Source organism: Esox lucius, chromosome 6 (assembly GCF_011004845.1).
Source record: "Esox lucius isolate fEsoLuc1 chromosome 6, fEsoLuc1.pri, whole genome shotgun sequence".
Taxonomy (NCBI): Eukaryota; Metazoa; Chordata; class Actinopteri; order Esociformes; family Esocidae; genus Esox; species Esox lucius.
The window spans coordinates 25561460-25577326 of NC_047574.1; the positions used below are offsets into that span (position 1 = coordinate 25561460).

General features: G+C 42.1%; 1 protein-coding gene across 1 annotated transcript; it reads right to left on the minus strand.

The window, feature by feature from the left end:
- Positions 1-96: 96 nt before the first annotated feature.
- Positions 97-15314, minus strand: znf318 (zinc finger protein 318). Its single transcript, XM_010896235.5, has 10 exons — positions 14895-15314; positions 10787-11788; positions 9487-10687; positions 9252-9334; positions 9064-9163; positions 8653-8963; positions 5747-5935; positions 4931-5030; positions 4387-4505; positions 97-3724 (listed from the first exon to the last, which is right to left on the minus strand). The coding sequence occupies exons 1-10, from the start codon at positions 15132-15134 to the stop codon at positions 827-829; spliced, it is 6243 nt and encodes a 2080-aa protein (XP_010894537.4). The 5' UTR covers positions 15135-15314; the 3' UTR covers positions 97-826.
- Positions 15315-15867: the final 553 nt, after the last annotated feature.

A 15867-nucleotide genomic window follows, 5' to 3' on the forward strand; every position in this document is an offset into this window, starting at 1 on the left:
CACAAAAAACTACTTATATGAGACAAGTATACAGCGGTGTGGGGTATACCATTGTGATGTGTTGTGGTTACTGGTCTGAGAAATAAGAGAAAATGCTGTAGTCACTGACATTTATTTCAACTCTACTTCAGCAGCAACAACAGTTAAAGAACAACCAAATGGATTACATTTTCACTAAAACAAAAGAAAAGCATTGAGCGTAGGTCCATCACACCTAGGTAAAAAAAAATTAAAATAAGAGCAACAACTCCAAAGTTATGTCCATTAGTATTTATATCCACATCTTTTCTGGGCGGTGCTGTAAAGAGTGATAAATATAACATAATGAAATAGTCAAAGAAAATACTGTCCGGCTGTGTTTTGGTCCATGCTTCACTACCTTACCAAATTCTGTTTCTTCTTAACCTTGAGTTCTCTTGTCCCTGTATTGAAATACCTTTCAATCATTTAAAGAGAAAAGAACAAATTGCTTAAAAGTGAACGTGGATATACCAAACTCTATTGTAATCAATAAGCAGATTACGGTACATTACCTTTCAAGATGTAAAGAACTGTTTTGCTGAACAAAGAAATAATTCTTAACACAAAAGTATTGCAGAACAGATGCACAAGCTTCTAAAGACTCATCACGCAAAGCCAGATATTCCAGTGGACATTTTCTCCCTCATCCATTTAAATTCTAGCTTCCAGCCAGGGCCACCAAGAGGGCTTAGTTTCCTAATCAGTTAGATTTGTGGGGTACGACTTGTTCCCCTTGTACAGCCTTCACTATCTAAAAGACACACCCTCTCCAACAGCCTTCTGTCAAGACAAGTGAGATCTGTTGTTATTCAAAATTAAAATCAAAAAGGTCTAAGCCCAGCACTTCTGTCGGGAGATCTAGGGTCTCTGTTGAGATACCTAAAGTATCAGATGGGTTATCCAGTTGTAAGGGGGCATCCTCAGAGGATACTTCAAGGGTCTCTTCATTGGGCTTTGGGTCAGACCCACTCTCAGTCTCTACTGCCTCCGGTCTGTGGGTTTCAACAGCATTACTGTTGTCTGAAGTTGGGAGCTGGTTATCCAGTTGAACAGGGACATTTTCAAGGATTTCCTTAGGGGTCTCCTCCTCGGGCTGCATGTAAGACCCACTTTCGGTTTCTATTGACTCTTGGGTGGCAGTTTCGATTGTGTTATTGTTGTCAAGAGCTAAGAGCTTGTTATTCAGTTGTGCAAGGGCATTTTCAGGGGTCACTTCCTTGGGCTGTGTGACAGGCCCACTCTCAGAGTCTCTTGACTCCTGAGTGTCAGATTCAATGGAGTTACTATTGTCATGAGCTGAGAGTTTGGGTTGGGTTTCTTTGTTTTTTTTGGAGACATTCTGTTCAGATCTAGACAGTACAATTTCTTTAGTGGATGTGGTCATGGAGATGGTGGATGTGGTACTGGCTGTGTTACTGCTGCTGTAGAATATATCAAATAAATCTTGGGCATTTCCAGCAGCTAAGCTGGACTTCGGTTTTTGTGATTTGTTCATCACCTCAGTTGGGACTGCCTGCTGCGGGTCAGACCCAGTCTCACTCTCCATTGACACTGGGGTGTCAGATTCAATGGTGTGACTGTTGTCATGAGCTGAGAGTTTGGGTCGGGTTTGTGGGGACATAGAATCTAAAGCTTCGCTGTTCTCTGAGACACTTGGCTCAGATCTGGACTCCACAATTGCTTTAGTGAATTTGGTTGTGGTTGTATTACTGCTGCGGTAGAATATATCAAATAAATCTTGGGCATTTCCGGCAGCTAGGCTAGACTTCGGTTTTTGTGATTTGTTCATCACCTCAGTTGGGACTGCCTGCTGCAGGTCAGACCCAGTCTCACTCTCTATTGACACCGGAGTGTCAGATTCAATGGTGTGACTGTTGTCATGAGCTGAGAGTTTGGGTCGGGTTTGTGGGGAAATAGAAACCAATGCTTCGCTGTTCTTGGAGACACTTGGTTCAGATCTGGAATCTACAATTGCTTTAGTGGATGTGGTTGTGGAGATGGTGGATGTGGTACTGGCTGTGTTACTGCTGCTATAGAATATATCAAATAAGTCCTGGGCATTTGCTGCCGCTAGGCTAGACTTAGGTTTCTCTGATTTGTTCATCACGTCATTTGTCGGTCTTTGCATGAAGGGAGGAGGTGTCACCATGACAGGTACATTCTGCTCACTCTCAGGGACCCCTGGTGCAGATACATCAGACTTCATGGTTAGCACGGTCAGGGCAGGAGGGGGAGGAAGGGGTGCCTTGAACTCTGGCATTACCGCTGAAGGACTTGAGGTATGGGCTTGACTAACAGATTCTACTGTGGAAGCTTTATTTTCATCTGGTGTTGAGGTGGGAAATTGTTTCCCAATGCCATCTGTATTTTCATCTGGGTTAGAAGTGGAATCTGGCTTCCCGGTGTCATCTGCTGTCATTTTCAAATCCACCTCCTTTCCACAGAATGCTTTGGAAATTACGTCTGGTGCAAGTATAGGGTCCTTTTTAGGTTGGTTAGGTACAACAGGCAGAGGTGTCACTCCACTGGCCCCTGGTGGTTTGATGGAGAGGAATGTGTTGAGTGGAGCCGGTTTAGCATACACCCAGGGCCCAAGTCCTGAGGACTTTCTAAGGACTATCGAAGGAGCAGGGAGGTTTGGGCGTATTTTTCCAGAGTTGAAAGGTACCCATGTGTTAGTCGGGGGAATGACAGTCTTCCCTGACAGTTTGATAGCAATGCTCTTGGCTGCAGCCACAGACTTTGAAAATGCATCTGGGTCTTCATCCTCTTCAGCCACTTCCTCATCTTCCTTCAGGAACTCAGCAGCCACTCTCTCTGCCTCCTTTGCAAGCTCATTTTCTAGTTTTTTCTTCCAACTGAACTTTCCAAAGGCAAGTTGAGCCTTCGTCTCCACTTTGGCAGTTTCCTCGCTTTTCTTGCGCAGCTTTGCTCTCAATGCTGGATTAGGCCCACAAAACACTTTTGGAGGCTCAATGGGTTTTTCAGGCTCACAAAGCTTTCTAGATACTGACTTATCTTCCTTTTGAAGCCCACCCTTATCTTGCCTGGATTGTCTTTCGTCCTTTTCATTTTTATATTTCCCTTCCTCCCTCTCTGATCTATATCGCTCTTCTTTCTTGTTATATTTTGGGCTTAGCTCTTTCCACTTACCGTATCTGGATCGGTCTTCATCATCCTCGTCATTATCCCTCAAACTAAACTTGGGTCTTTCATCTACCCTGCTAAATCTAGACCGGTCTTCTTCCTCTCTACGATATTTCTGTTTCTCTTCCTCCTCCCTGTCGTATTTGTACCACTCCTCCTCCTCCTCCTTTTTACTGTACTTGGGCCTCACTCCCCCCTCCTTGCTATGTTTATATCTCCTCTCCATCTCCTCCCTTTTGTTGAATTTATACTTCTCCTCCTCTTTGATGCGCTTAGCCTTTTCTTCCTCTTCCTTCTTCTTAGCCTTTTCTTCTTCCTCCTTCTGCTTAGCCTTCTCCTCTTCCTCCTTCCTGTGTTTAGCCTTTCGGTCCTCCTCCTTGTCCTTTTTGCTGCGTTTGTGTTTTCCTTCATCAATTTCTTTGCTCTTTTTGGACTCTTCCTCATCGTGTTTGCGTTTGAGCTCAGACTGCTTTTTGTCACTAACTTCCAGAGTGAGTCCAGCCTGACGATCCAGGTTTCTTCTCTGTTCGTAGAGTGGATATTCATACATTCGTTTCTGGCAAAAGGATCAAACACAAAAGTGCAAGTCATTAAAGTGAAAAATAATAACCGTCCCTGAAAATTAAACTATTAAATACATTTCCTTACCTTGGTAGTAGTTAAACAATAAATATTTATACCCTCAGTGTTGTAGAGGAATTTTAGCCGACTCCACAACACAGAAATGCTTCAGCTTAGTGACATTTTTGGGTTTTCGAGCATGGATTTTACTCCCTGCTCTTGGGAGGTTTTGGCAGGACGGCCACTCCTGGTGAGATTCAATACTGTACCAAACTTTCTCCATTTGAGAAATATGGGTCTAACTTGTTTGGTAGAGTCCAGTGTCTTAGAAATGGCTTGGTAGTTAAATGTACTCAAACAGACTATCCAGAGGGGATCAATCACTTTCACATCTAATGTCTGCCTATTTAATTACATTACAGAAGTAACAAACGAAAGCACCACCAAACTTTCATTTATTTTTTCCTATAAAACTACATTGCACTACAAAAGCATTACCCAAAATATCTGCAATTATTTTAAAGCAAAACAGTCATTTGAAAGCAAAACAGTCACATTGTACATTTGAAACCAGGATACCAAATGTACAACGTGGACAAACAAAATGAACATAACCCTAGTTACATGAAGACCCTATCCCAACTAGAAGTCGCCTACCTTGTAGTTCTCATTGTGAGTATGACTAATGGCATGATCCTCAGCACAAATCGCATCCCCGTAAAACTGCTCACACAGCTGGCAATAATATCCCCTCACAGGCACCAAAAACTCTGATCCTATGAGAGAAAAATAGATCATTCTTTTTTAAAACACCTGATGGCCATAGGGAAGAATCATTGATGTTTACCTTTACCGTGCTCTCCATGGAAGAAAACCTGTTGTAAAAGTAGATGGTTATAGAATGGCGGTTCCCGTTCCTTAGAGAGAGTGTATAAGAAGTATATTCAGTAAACAGATATAAATCTGGATATATACATAGTGACTAACTAAAGGTTAAACTAAATATGACTAACCCCCATAACATTGCACGTAGAAATCCATTTTTATTTCTTACTTCTTACGCATAGTTTTGTATTCAGTGGCAGCAAACTGTAGCAGTGATCCAGCACAAAGAGCCTAAAAGTAAAAGATTGCTAACAACATTTAAAAGTACATAACATATATTTCGGAATAATAAAATAAGAAAAATACAAATGTGTACCTTTAGCCGGCTTAGTCATTCTCTCTCCTGAAGAGAGAATCTTACTCTTCTCATTGTTGGGTGAACTTGAAGCCCACGGTCGACTGTAAGGATCCAGAGTCTGCAGCATCAACAGAAAAACAAACATAACCAATCTGCAGTAGAAGTGGGGAATGTGCTGGGAAAAAAGGCCAGCAAGGGTCAAAGAAGGAGAATAGGATACATGATGTTTCATCAGGACAGACTCAAGCATTTCAATTCATGGAGTATGAATATCCAAAAAGGGTCCAGCTGCAGCCAGTAAGTCCTCAGCTCTGTGCTCAAAAGGTCATTGCAACGAACAACAGAGCCTTTTCTTTTAGCATCACATTCTACTGACCTTTAATGTAGCCATCTAACTAGCTAGCTAATTTCATAGCTAACAGTAAAGAGATGTGGCAGTGTCCATTCATCAAAAATCTATTTTTGAAGTTAAATGTAAACTCGACTAACTGTCTAGATAAGACATGATCAGGTGTTGAATAATTTAATCGTACCTTTTCCAGACCAAGGACACAATGCTAGCTAATCATGTATTATAAAACATTAGTTTAGGCCATGTAATCTATTCATCTTGCACTACCTACTGCAAGAGCATGGCTACCTGATAATGACGAGGCAGACAAAATAGGTATTATTTCTACATTCAGCAGCAACACTGCAGCAAGCTTAAAGCCATTGTCTATGAAGCCTAGCGATATATAGTCCGATAAGTAACTGGCTCTACAACATAACTCCTGAGCACGGAATTGCTGCAGCTGGAATCTTATTGGAACATTCTATAAATGATCCACAAACCTTTCGATGGGATTTGCTGTGCAAGTGTGTGAAAAAATCGAACATGGAACCACAGGTGACATTGCAGCTTTTGCACCAGTGGTTACCCGCATCATAGTACTCAAACAGGTCTGCAGGAGTTTCGGGAGGCCGGGTACTGGCAGGGATTTTCTTAAGTTTTTCCGGAGAGGTTCTTGAGGATGATGTTACCTAATGAAGAACAAAAGTTGCACATGTAAGCAAAAGAGCAAAATAGGCCTAGGTAAATCAGGCAAGAGGGTGTGATTTTTTTTAAATCTGATGTTCAACAAAAAACAGAATATTTACGATGATCCCCAAACTTTTTAGTTTTCAAAAACTCTTACCTTGGTGACATAGGCGATCTGTGTTCCAGCCTTGAGGGAGTTACTCATGGGTTATGTCAAAGAATTCTGTTTTAAGGCCAGTATTTTAAAACTATCCTTGTACGGTAATCTCTTTCAATTAATTATTTCAATTACATTTTAAATAATTTAAGCTTAATGAAGCGAGCAGATCAATGGTGTCCAAAGAAAATGCGAGAGATATTTCGGGTGATTTATTCCTCGACCAAAACGCAAAAATTACTCCTCGACCAAATCGCAGTTTCCAATGAGAGCCATTTGACTTTTAAGATACAACTCTGGTCTGCTGTATTAACGGAAATTCTCACTCCCTCCAGGAATACCTGAGCCCTAACACCATGCCTCAATACTACCTTGCCTGATGACCCCTAGTTGTCCCTGTCCAGCCTACCTGGTTGCGTTGCAGATCTGGTTTCTCACTGACAACTCTAAATCAGGGTTTATCAAACCTTTCCTTGGGTCCGCAAGACGTTTCACATTTTGTTTTACCCTAAACTAGCACAACTGATTCAATTAGTATACTAATCATCAATCCATTGATTCATTGAATCGGGTGTCATTGCAGGGTTGAAACTGAAACGTCTCAGGGGCCTGAGGAAAGGTTTAGCCAACAGAAATGTATGCAAAAGAATTTAACCAGTTAATAATCAGAGCATTTTCTACGTTTTGATGAACAACTTTGACTTAATGGTCACATACTGTGAAAACCTATTCCAGAAACAGCCAGATGAAAACTAGCCACCTCTCTGTGCCAGGTTCTGGCTCACTAGGTAGTATTTCCTTGATACTTTGCTTGCTTGGTCTATGGGGTTGTAACTGATAACAGCTGATGAAAAAGAGGCTTTAGAAAAATATGTTTTCAAATGTTTTGTTAGAAATCTGTAATCACCCTAAGATATATATTTTTTAAAGAGAAAGAATGAGAACCTGTGGAAAGGATCAAATAAATAAAACAATTGGAATCCTTCTCCATATGCATAGAATAATCCCAACTAATCTATCATTTCTTAGCTACATGTGAAAATGATTTGAAGAAATTACAAATTTCAGCAACTGGGGTAAAATTTTCCAAATAATAATAATTCCAACTTTTAAACCAACATTGACCCAAATTTGGCATCTTTAACACTAATAGATGTGGAGGTCTGTTAATAAGCAACACATACTGTGAGCTCCAAATAATACTCCCGCATGTAGGATGAGAGATAAGATGAACCACTAAGCTGAATACATTCAACAGAGAGAATGCATTTGACCATGATCAGTGGGCTCAGACCTGGACATAAAATGAGGGAACTTTTAAATCAGGGCTGCCAAACACGGTTTCTTGAGATCTACCATTCTGAATGTTCACTCGTCAACCTCAGTTCTCCCTCTCCCTGCAATCTACCTTTGCTCCAGGTAATCATTACAATCAGATAACCTACAGGACGTTTGCTCTCCAGGAACAGGGTTGGGCCCCCCTGTTTTAAATCGAACTCCAGTCTAACTCACCACAAACAAGTAATTACATCAATTTTCGACTAAGTAGTTCATGCACCAACACTGATGCACCCCATATATGACGTTATATTGTGCTAAAGGCTGAATGCTAGGTAGTCAAAGTGAACACCATGAACTGTCAGATCAGACAAGTGCAAGAAAAAACAGATATACTTTGGTAATTCCTCATATCCATAAACCTGGATAGATGTTCATATTCCCCATTTTACACTCTTTAAAATTGCTGCTAGTTTACATTATGTGATGTATATTGTTGCTATATTCTTGATTTATATATTTCTTAATTCGTTCAATGTAGATATCGTGTGCCAAGTCACAAGAATCTCATTGTCCATAATGACGCTGTTTTACTCGATACATTTGATAAATAAAACTTTGAACCTTGAAGTCTTACCTCTGCACACTCATTATAAATGTGGTTTGTGCCCTGAATGCTGATGGGCTGAAAACCGTTCTATGAGGCAGTATACAACGGAGTGAGACAAAATAACGTACTGTTCTAATTCAATTGGTAACCAGTTGATAACAGCAATAAGGCACCTCTGGGATTTTGTGGCATATGGTCAATGTAGTACAGCTAAGGGCTACATCTAGGCACCTTGCATTGCGCATAAGAACATCCCTAAGCTGTGGTTTATTGTCTATAAACCACTCCCCCTAATGTCTGTTCCTGCATGGGCATTACTACTGATGCCATCTCCATGGTGAAGTAGTAATTTTCAGTTGAATTCATAGGTTGGTTGATCCCCCTAGATGACCTGGTGGAGTCATGATCACATGAAGAACTAGGTCAGCAGGAGGGATGAAGCAATAAAGTCATAAACCCTGCCCAGAAAAACTACTTTAAAATGGCAGATGCTTTCAAAGGTGATGTCCATGCTCAAACAAGTGTCCTGCTAGTTAATTTGTCTAGACATCACATCCTAAGATCTGCCTGTAATTTTCGGTGGAAAAACCAAGTTTGAAGAAAATTATCTCCAAAATGGTATTACCAGTACTTTAGATCCCGGCTTGTGCCAGGAGCAGCTTATGGAATTCTACCTTAGCAGAGGCCTGGACCACAGGGGATTTCTCTAGATGCTTCGGTTTCTTCTCTTTCTCTGGGGGTGGTTGGCGTGTTGGCTGCTCATGGTCCACAGAAGCCCTACCATCTCGCCTGGGCTTGTCAGTAGGCTGGAGACCGAGAATGAGAGCCACCTTATCCAGCTCAGACCGTTTCTTCTCTGCTACCTCGTGCTCTTTGCGCAGCTCACCAATCTGAGACATGACCTCTTCCTGGAGCCGACTGATCTCTGACAGCAACGGATCCTTATGGCCATCTTTTTCCCTACGCTTTTTGCGCAGAAGCTCCCCTACAGAAACCGCAATATAGTTTTTTTCATCCAACTGTGCAAAAACATTTTGAAAAAGTATAAATGATAATGCTAACATAGAAAAGACAGTAAGATAAACCTTGTTGTTTTCGCAATCTCTCTAGTTCCTTCATGAGATAATCTTTCTTCTTCATACGAATCTCTCGGTCTTGTCTCAGTTTTTCCCTTTCTTCAAGAACCTACAGATCAAGGCAATCATTATGGACTGAAAACAAAACAATACAAACAGACACCTGCTTTATGTTTGTGAACTGCCAAATACCCCACCTTTTGTTTTTGGCTTTCATTATTTCTCTCTTCTAAAACCCTTCTGTCCTTCCCATTATCTTGAGAGGCCACCTTTGATGATGCTATGAGGGAGAATGTAAAAAATCAGACGAGTTAAATCACTTGAAAGAATTGCATATGGTTGCACTTTTACTGATCAATAAAAAAATATATATATATTTAGAAGCAAATAAATCCTACATCTACTACGACAATGGCATCAGCGTGTTCTCACCCTTTGTATCACCACTCTGGTGCAAATCTGTCTGGATGACCTTAAGGAACGGTCGGTCAAATTGTGTGGCGTTTGGAAAATCTTCAACAGGAGGTTGAGGAGGCATGCCCATAGATGGAGGTGGGTACATGGGCCACTGATGGGGCATGTAGGGCCAGTTCCCATACTGCCCGTAGCCAGGGGGTGGGTAGTTGGGAGGTACCAGAGGATGTGATTGGGCTTGGGAGTAGGCAGGCATTGATAGAGATGGGTGAGTGGGTGGCACAGGTGAAGGTTCAGGAGTTTGTGATACAGTCTTCCCCCAACTGTTGTCTTGGGTTTTTAGCTCTCTGCCACCTCGAGCCTTGGCATGGGCACTGTGTCTCTCAGGTGATTTCTTCTGGCTCATGCTCTTATCCCTGCTGCTGCTCCGGCTGCCGCTCCAGCTGCGACTGCTGGAGCTGGTCCCGCTGTGGCTTCTGCGCCGGCCCTCGTCAGAGCTCCCTGAAGAGTCACGGTGAGCACGCCTCTTTCCTGGACGATGAGTGGGGGTCTTCGGAGGGGGCCTCTTTCCGTGTAGACGCTCCTGAGTTCTGGCAGCCATCTTGCTGATTTCAGTCACCCCCAGGTCTAGCCCGATGGTTTTCAGCAGGTCCTGGATCTTCTCATACTCCTCCACATCTTGTTTTTCCTTCCCTTCCAGTGGCCCTGTCCCAGGCGGGTAGTCGTTTTGCTCCTCAGCCTTCTGGTCAGGCGTGATGGAGGACCTGCTTTGATGCTGATACCTCATGTCCATCTGTTGTTGACGAGAGCTTCTCGGTTCAACAGTAACAGGATGACTCTCTAGTTGCGATGAGGCACCATAGTGTGCCGGCTCACTCATGATATCACCATAGAGGTCTGACAGACTGTGCTGATGAGGAGCTTTGGCTGGAGTCCGGCCACTCTCTAGGTCGTCTTCGTCACCATAAAGGAACTTTTCCTCATCTTCAATGTCTGTTAACTTCTTCCTTTTTTCCTCCTGCGGTGCAGACACACCTCCCAACAGGCCAAGGATTCCTGCAATTCCACTGGGGTCCAGCCTGCCCTGGGAAATGTTTGAGTCATCCCGTAGCTCTCCCAGCATGGTGGCCAACATGTTAGGGTCCATGCCCTTCATAGCTGAGAGAAGACGCTCTGCCTCAGCCTCGCAAGCAGGTACAACTCTTGGAGAATCACTGTTCTGAAAAACAAAGAATAATTTCTGATAAGCAACTTATACACTACACAGCTAAAGGCTAGACATACCATTTAACACAGTAAAACACATTCTGTCCCCAACCTGCACATATGAGGGAGAGTCAGTCTCTGAGTCGATGCGCCTCTTCAGGATGGATTTTGTGGGCATATTCAGCATGTCTTCCAGCTCTTTGCGACGTCGCGCCAACTCCAGCTCCTTCAATCCGCTCGACTTCTTTAACTCATTACTGCCTCCCACACTGCCGCCGCTGCTCCTGCTACTGCTGGTGCTGCTAGTACTGACACTACGGCTCCTGCTCTTGTGTGTATAGCTCCGGCAACGACTCTCGCTCCTGCTTCGGGACCTGCTTGAAAGACGGCTCTTGCTCCTTCCGCGACTCTTGCTCCGTCCCCCAATTTCAGGGCTGCGGCTTCGAGCCCGATTTTTGCTCCGCCCGCTCATTTCAGGGCTACGACTTCGAACTCGGCTTTTGCTCCGCCCCCCCGTTTCAGGGCTGCGGCTTCGAATCCTGCTTTTGCTCCGCCCCCCCGTTTCAGGGCTGCGACTTCGGATCCGGCTTTTGCTCCGTCCCCCCATTTCAGGGCTGCGGCTTCGGATCCTGCTTTTGCTCCGTCCCCCCATTTCAGGGCTGCGGCTTCGGATCCGGCTTTTGCTCCGTCCCCCCATTTCAGGGCTGCGGCTTCGGATCCGGCTTTTACTCCGTCCCCCCATTTCAGGGCTACGACTTCGAGCCCGGCTTTTGCTCCGTCCCCCCATAGCAGGACTCCGACTTCTGGCTCGGCTTTTGCTCCGTCCCCCCATAGCAGGACTCCGACTTCTGGCTCGGCTTTTGCTCCGTCCCCTCATTGCAGGGCTGCGACTACGTGGACGGCTCTTGCTCCGTCCACTGAATTCTGGGCTACGACTACGAGGACGGCTTCTCCCTCTGCTAGGACTTCGCCTCCTGGGACCTCGGTCATCAAGGCTGTCATAACTGGGCCTTTTGGGGTAGGAATGATAGTCTCTTGAGGGTAGCCCAGTAAACTCATTGCCCACAGTGATTACCAGACTGTGGTCAGTAGGGATGCCACTACACGGAGATCTCTGTAGACAGAAAGATGAAATCGTCATATTTTTAAAGGCAAGGCAATAAAAGACATTGCACTTCTAGTCAAGATTTTTATTTCATTTTAAATGGTTATGCTGTTACAGACCCCCTCTGCTCTTGGTGATGCATTTTCTTCTCTGATGCACATTATTTCACAACATCACTACAGCGAAATTATCATTGTTGGTGATCTTTACAGGTGTTGGTTAAAGCCGGAGTCTGATGATTTTAAAATGTATTGTAATTCTATTAATCTTACCCAGTTGTTTAATTCACCCACCCATCAAATTCTTAAATGTGAAGAAAAATCTAATTGATTTGATATTGATAAATGTTCCACATAAATACTCTGCATTTGGTGTATTCTGTAATGATATAAGTGACCATTGTATCGGTAAGAAATACTAAGCCCCCTAAGACAAACCCATGCTTCATTTGCAAGAGAAATCAAAAGATTTTTTATTGGGCAGGCTTTTTTAAGACTTCTTTCACGATGGTTTCATACAAATTAGAAACAAACATGCCCCATTCCAATGGATCAGAGTTAATCCATGGTTTTCATGTTCACAAACGTAATCTAGAATGGGCAATGAAATCAAGTTCTGATGCTGACAGGCTTATATTTAGTCAGCTGCAAAAATATTGTTCTTGGCCAGGAAGGCCAATATTTTTATCAGTTACCACTGAAAACCTGAATGCCCCTAGAAAGTTTTGGAAAACGATTAAGTCTATTTCCAGTAATAGTCATACAAATGAATTACCATCTTGTATATTGAAGGACTCGGTTCATGTGTATGACTAAAATGAAATGCTGAATGGTTTTAATGATACTAATAATACTAATAATATTTAATAATACTTCCTATCATCTGGTAAGCTGTTTGATTCAATTTCCTCTGTTTCTGTTCAACCCTGTGTTGATGAACAGGTGAGAGCTGGTCAAAGCTGGTCAAAATACTGCAAGCCCTGACCTTCTTGATACCTGCTTTTTGAAATAGGCAGATGATTTCATAGCTGAACCTCTTACATATACATTCAGTCTTCCCCTGGAATGTAATAAAATGCCAAGGATATGGAAGTTGGACATTGCGCTACCACTGTTTAAGGGGGGAGATCCATCTCTTTTAAACAGTTCTCAAAGCGGTCACCTTTTCATTGATCTTTATAAGGCTTTCAATACAATAGACTGTGTTATACTGAAGCAAACATGGTCAAGCATAGGTCTTTCACAGCATGCTGTTTCATGGTTTGTTAACTATCTGTCTAATACCGCATTTCCACTGGTGCTTTACCCCGGTACCAGGCCTACACTGGTGATTTATACTAATGTTAGCTCTAAACTTTCCTGTTTTGACTATACTTTTAGTAATTTGTCAAAAACTATCTAGCTTTAATAGAAGCATGTGTGAGAAGTCTGAGGTAATTGTATTGTTATAGGTTCTGCAGGCAACGTCTCGGTTTCAGCAGTCCGTTCTTCATTTGAGTCAATGGCATCGTACCACCTTTGGTCGTTCCAACTCTTTCCTTTGTGAATTTTTGCTTCCCTGTACTGTTGATTTATTTTCTTAATTTTTTTAGATTGGATGAAAATGATTACGATAAGCCTAAGCAGATGATACACATTGCTATTTGAAAAGCACAACATGCAGCGTTTTCACAGCACATAATGCCTCAAACCGCCCCCCCCAGTCCTAAATTCCAGGGCTTGGCACAAAGTGAGAGCCCGGGCTAATTGGCTACAGCCTAGTGGCCGACTGGCACTGGCCTGTGTCTATGGAAACATTTATACATTTTAGGATAAAACACCAGTGTTTGGCACCAGTGGAAATCAGGCATTATAGAACTCGGTTCACTCAATTTAATGGGCTAGCATCTGATAGTTAGTTTTGAATGGTGTGGCCCAGGGCTCAGTACTTGGCCCTCTCTTATTCACTACTTACATAAATAATCTAGGCAACAATGTGCAAAATGCCCAACCTCACTTTTTTGCTTATGACACTTATTTATTGTTGTGCCTTGACATTTTCGCAAAAGCTAATCAGAACATGCAAACTGCTTTTAATACTGTTGACCATACCTTGTGTCAACTGAAGCTTATTCTCAATGTGGACAAAACCTAACTAATGGTGTTCTCCAAAACAAGAAATAACTACTGATCATGGGAATGAGATTGTGGCCGAAATCTCATCAATATATCTAGGAATATTAATTGATGGCAACCTTTCTTTTAAATTGCATATTCAGCAACTTGCAAAAAAAACTAAAGCTGAAGTAGGGATTTGATTTTAATAGTGAGACTTGTTTATCCTTTTGAAGCTAAAAGGATATTTGTTTTAGCTACCTTTATGCCTATACTGGAATATAGTGATATTTTATATATGAATGCTTCTGCTCAGTGTCTGAGAACAACTGACACTCTTTATCATGGAGCACTGAGATTTATTTTAAAATGCAAAACACTTACTCATCATTGCACTTCATATGCTAGGTTTGGCTGGCCATCGCTAGTCACCCACAGACTCAGTCAATGTTATACATTTACAAAGCATTTTGGGTTTTCTACCTTCTCAAATATGCATTATCGTTCTTAAAACATATGGCGAGTACTGTCTCCGTTCACAGGACTTTATTTTGCTAAGTGACTTTAATGCAAGTATGGATTTTAGAAAAGGGACTTTCATGTACTCTGCCCAAGCAGCTTGAAACGCCTTACAAAATAATTTTTAATTGGAAGAAATTGTCCCGCTTGGTATTTTTAAATTATTAATGAATGACTTTGAGGCTAATTTCTTGACTTGTCAATGTTTTTAATTCGCTGTTTTTATGATTGTAAATGATGACTGTGATTTGCTTTTTGTTCTTATTAGAGTACCTTTATTTATTTAGACTGTCTTTTATAATTTATAAATAACGACGTGCTGCTGCTTGGCCAGGACGCTATTGGAAAATAGATTTTTAATCTCAATTAGCATTCCCTGTTAAATAAGGTTTAATTATAATAAAATATGCTAACAAGCAAATGCATTATATAAATAAATTGACATAAGCGATTGACGGATTAATCAGACTAACTACCTAAACATAAAAATGAATCGCACTTACTGCTCTTGTAGGGCCACTGCCCCAGTATTCACCACCTGGACCTCTGTGACTTCCTGAACCGGGTGAAGGATACCTCCTACGCGGCGGAGAACGCCTGTAAGGATCTGGAGAAACACCGTCATGGTAAGCCTGAAATGGCGGTCTGGGTCTGCCTCTATCTTCTCTGAACGCAGGCCGAGGACTACGGCCCTCATACGGCAGGGGATACCCTCCTCGAGGTGGAGGCCGACCACGATACATCTTTTTACTGCTAAATGTTTCCTTTCCGTTTCAATTACATTACTTATTAACGCATTAAGGTTATGCACATCGGGTTTTTAATTACTTACAGTATATAATTGGAAATAAAATGTGGCTACCATTTAGCAATTTGGATTTCAGTTTGACGAACAACACACTGCGTTATTTCCGGTTTTTGAGCTGCTTGTATTTCCAGAGACTGGTCAAAGAATGGTGAAACAAGACGGTCGACCAATCGAGTTCAGGTTGTCATGCTGCGTCACAGAATTTCCAGATGCTATTACTAAGAAATTCCTTCCAAAATGTTTTGTATGACTTGGGAAACTACACGTTCTTCAAAAGTACGTAATGTTGCAATTCAAATGATAACATTAAATATCTCAGAGATGATGGTATTTTATGTACACTGAATATTACATTTTCATGTAATTCGTGCAAATTTGGAGATTTTAGCAGATTTTGCACGGCACACTGACAACATAATAAAAGTATAATACCTTCGTTTACCATCTCTCCGAAAGCATCTCTGGTAGGAATTGGACGTTGGCGATTAAACGGCTGTTTTGGCGAACGTTTGGAACCGAATAGCAAATGTGAAAGGAGACGCTCATTTGGCCATTATTTTTAAGCTCCATGCAAATGTTTTTCTGTAGGGTAACGTCAGTAATAAAACAACAGGCGATCAAATAATAACACCTATGATAGCTATAACCTGAACGTGCATTTCACACTC

Coding starts and splice junctions, on each gene's coding strand:
- znf318 (XM_010896235.5), bottom strand. CDS start 15,134: ATGTATCGTGGTCGGCCTCCACCTCGAGGAGGGTATCCCCTGCCGTAT. Junction 11,789..14,894: donor GCAGTGGCCCTACAAGAGCA/GTAAGTGCGATT, acceptor TTCTGTCTACAG/AGATCTCCGTGTAGTGGCAT. Junction 8,964..9,063: donor GAGATTGCGAAAACAACAAG/GTTTATCTTACT, acceptor CGGTTTCTGTAG/GGGAGCTTCTGCGCAAAAAG.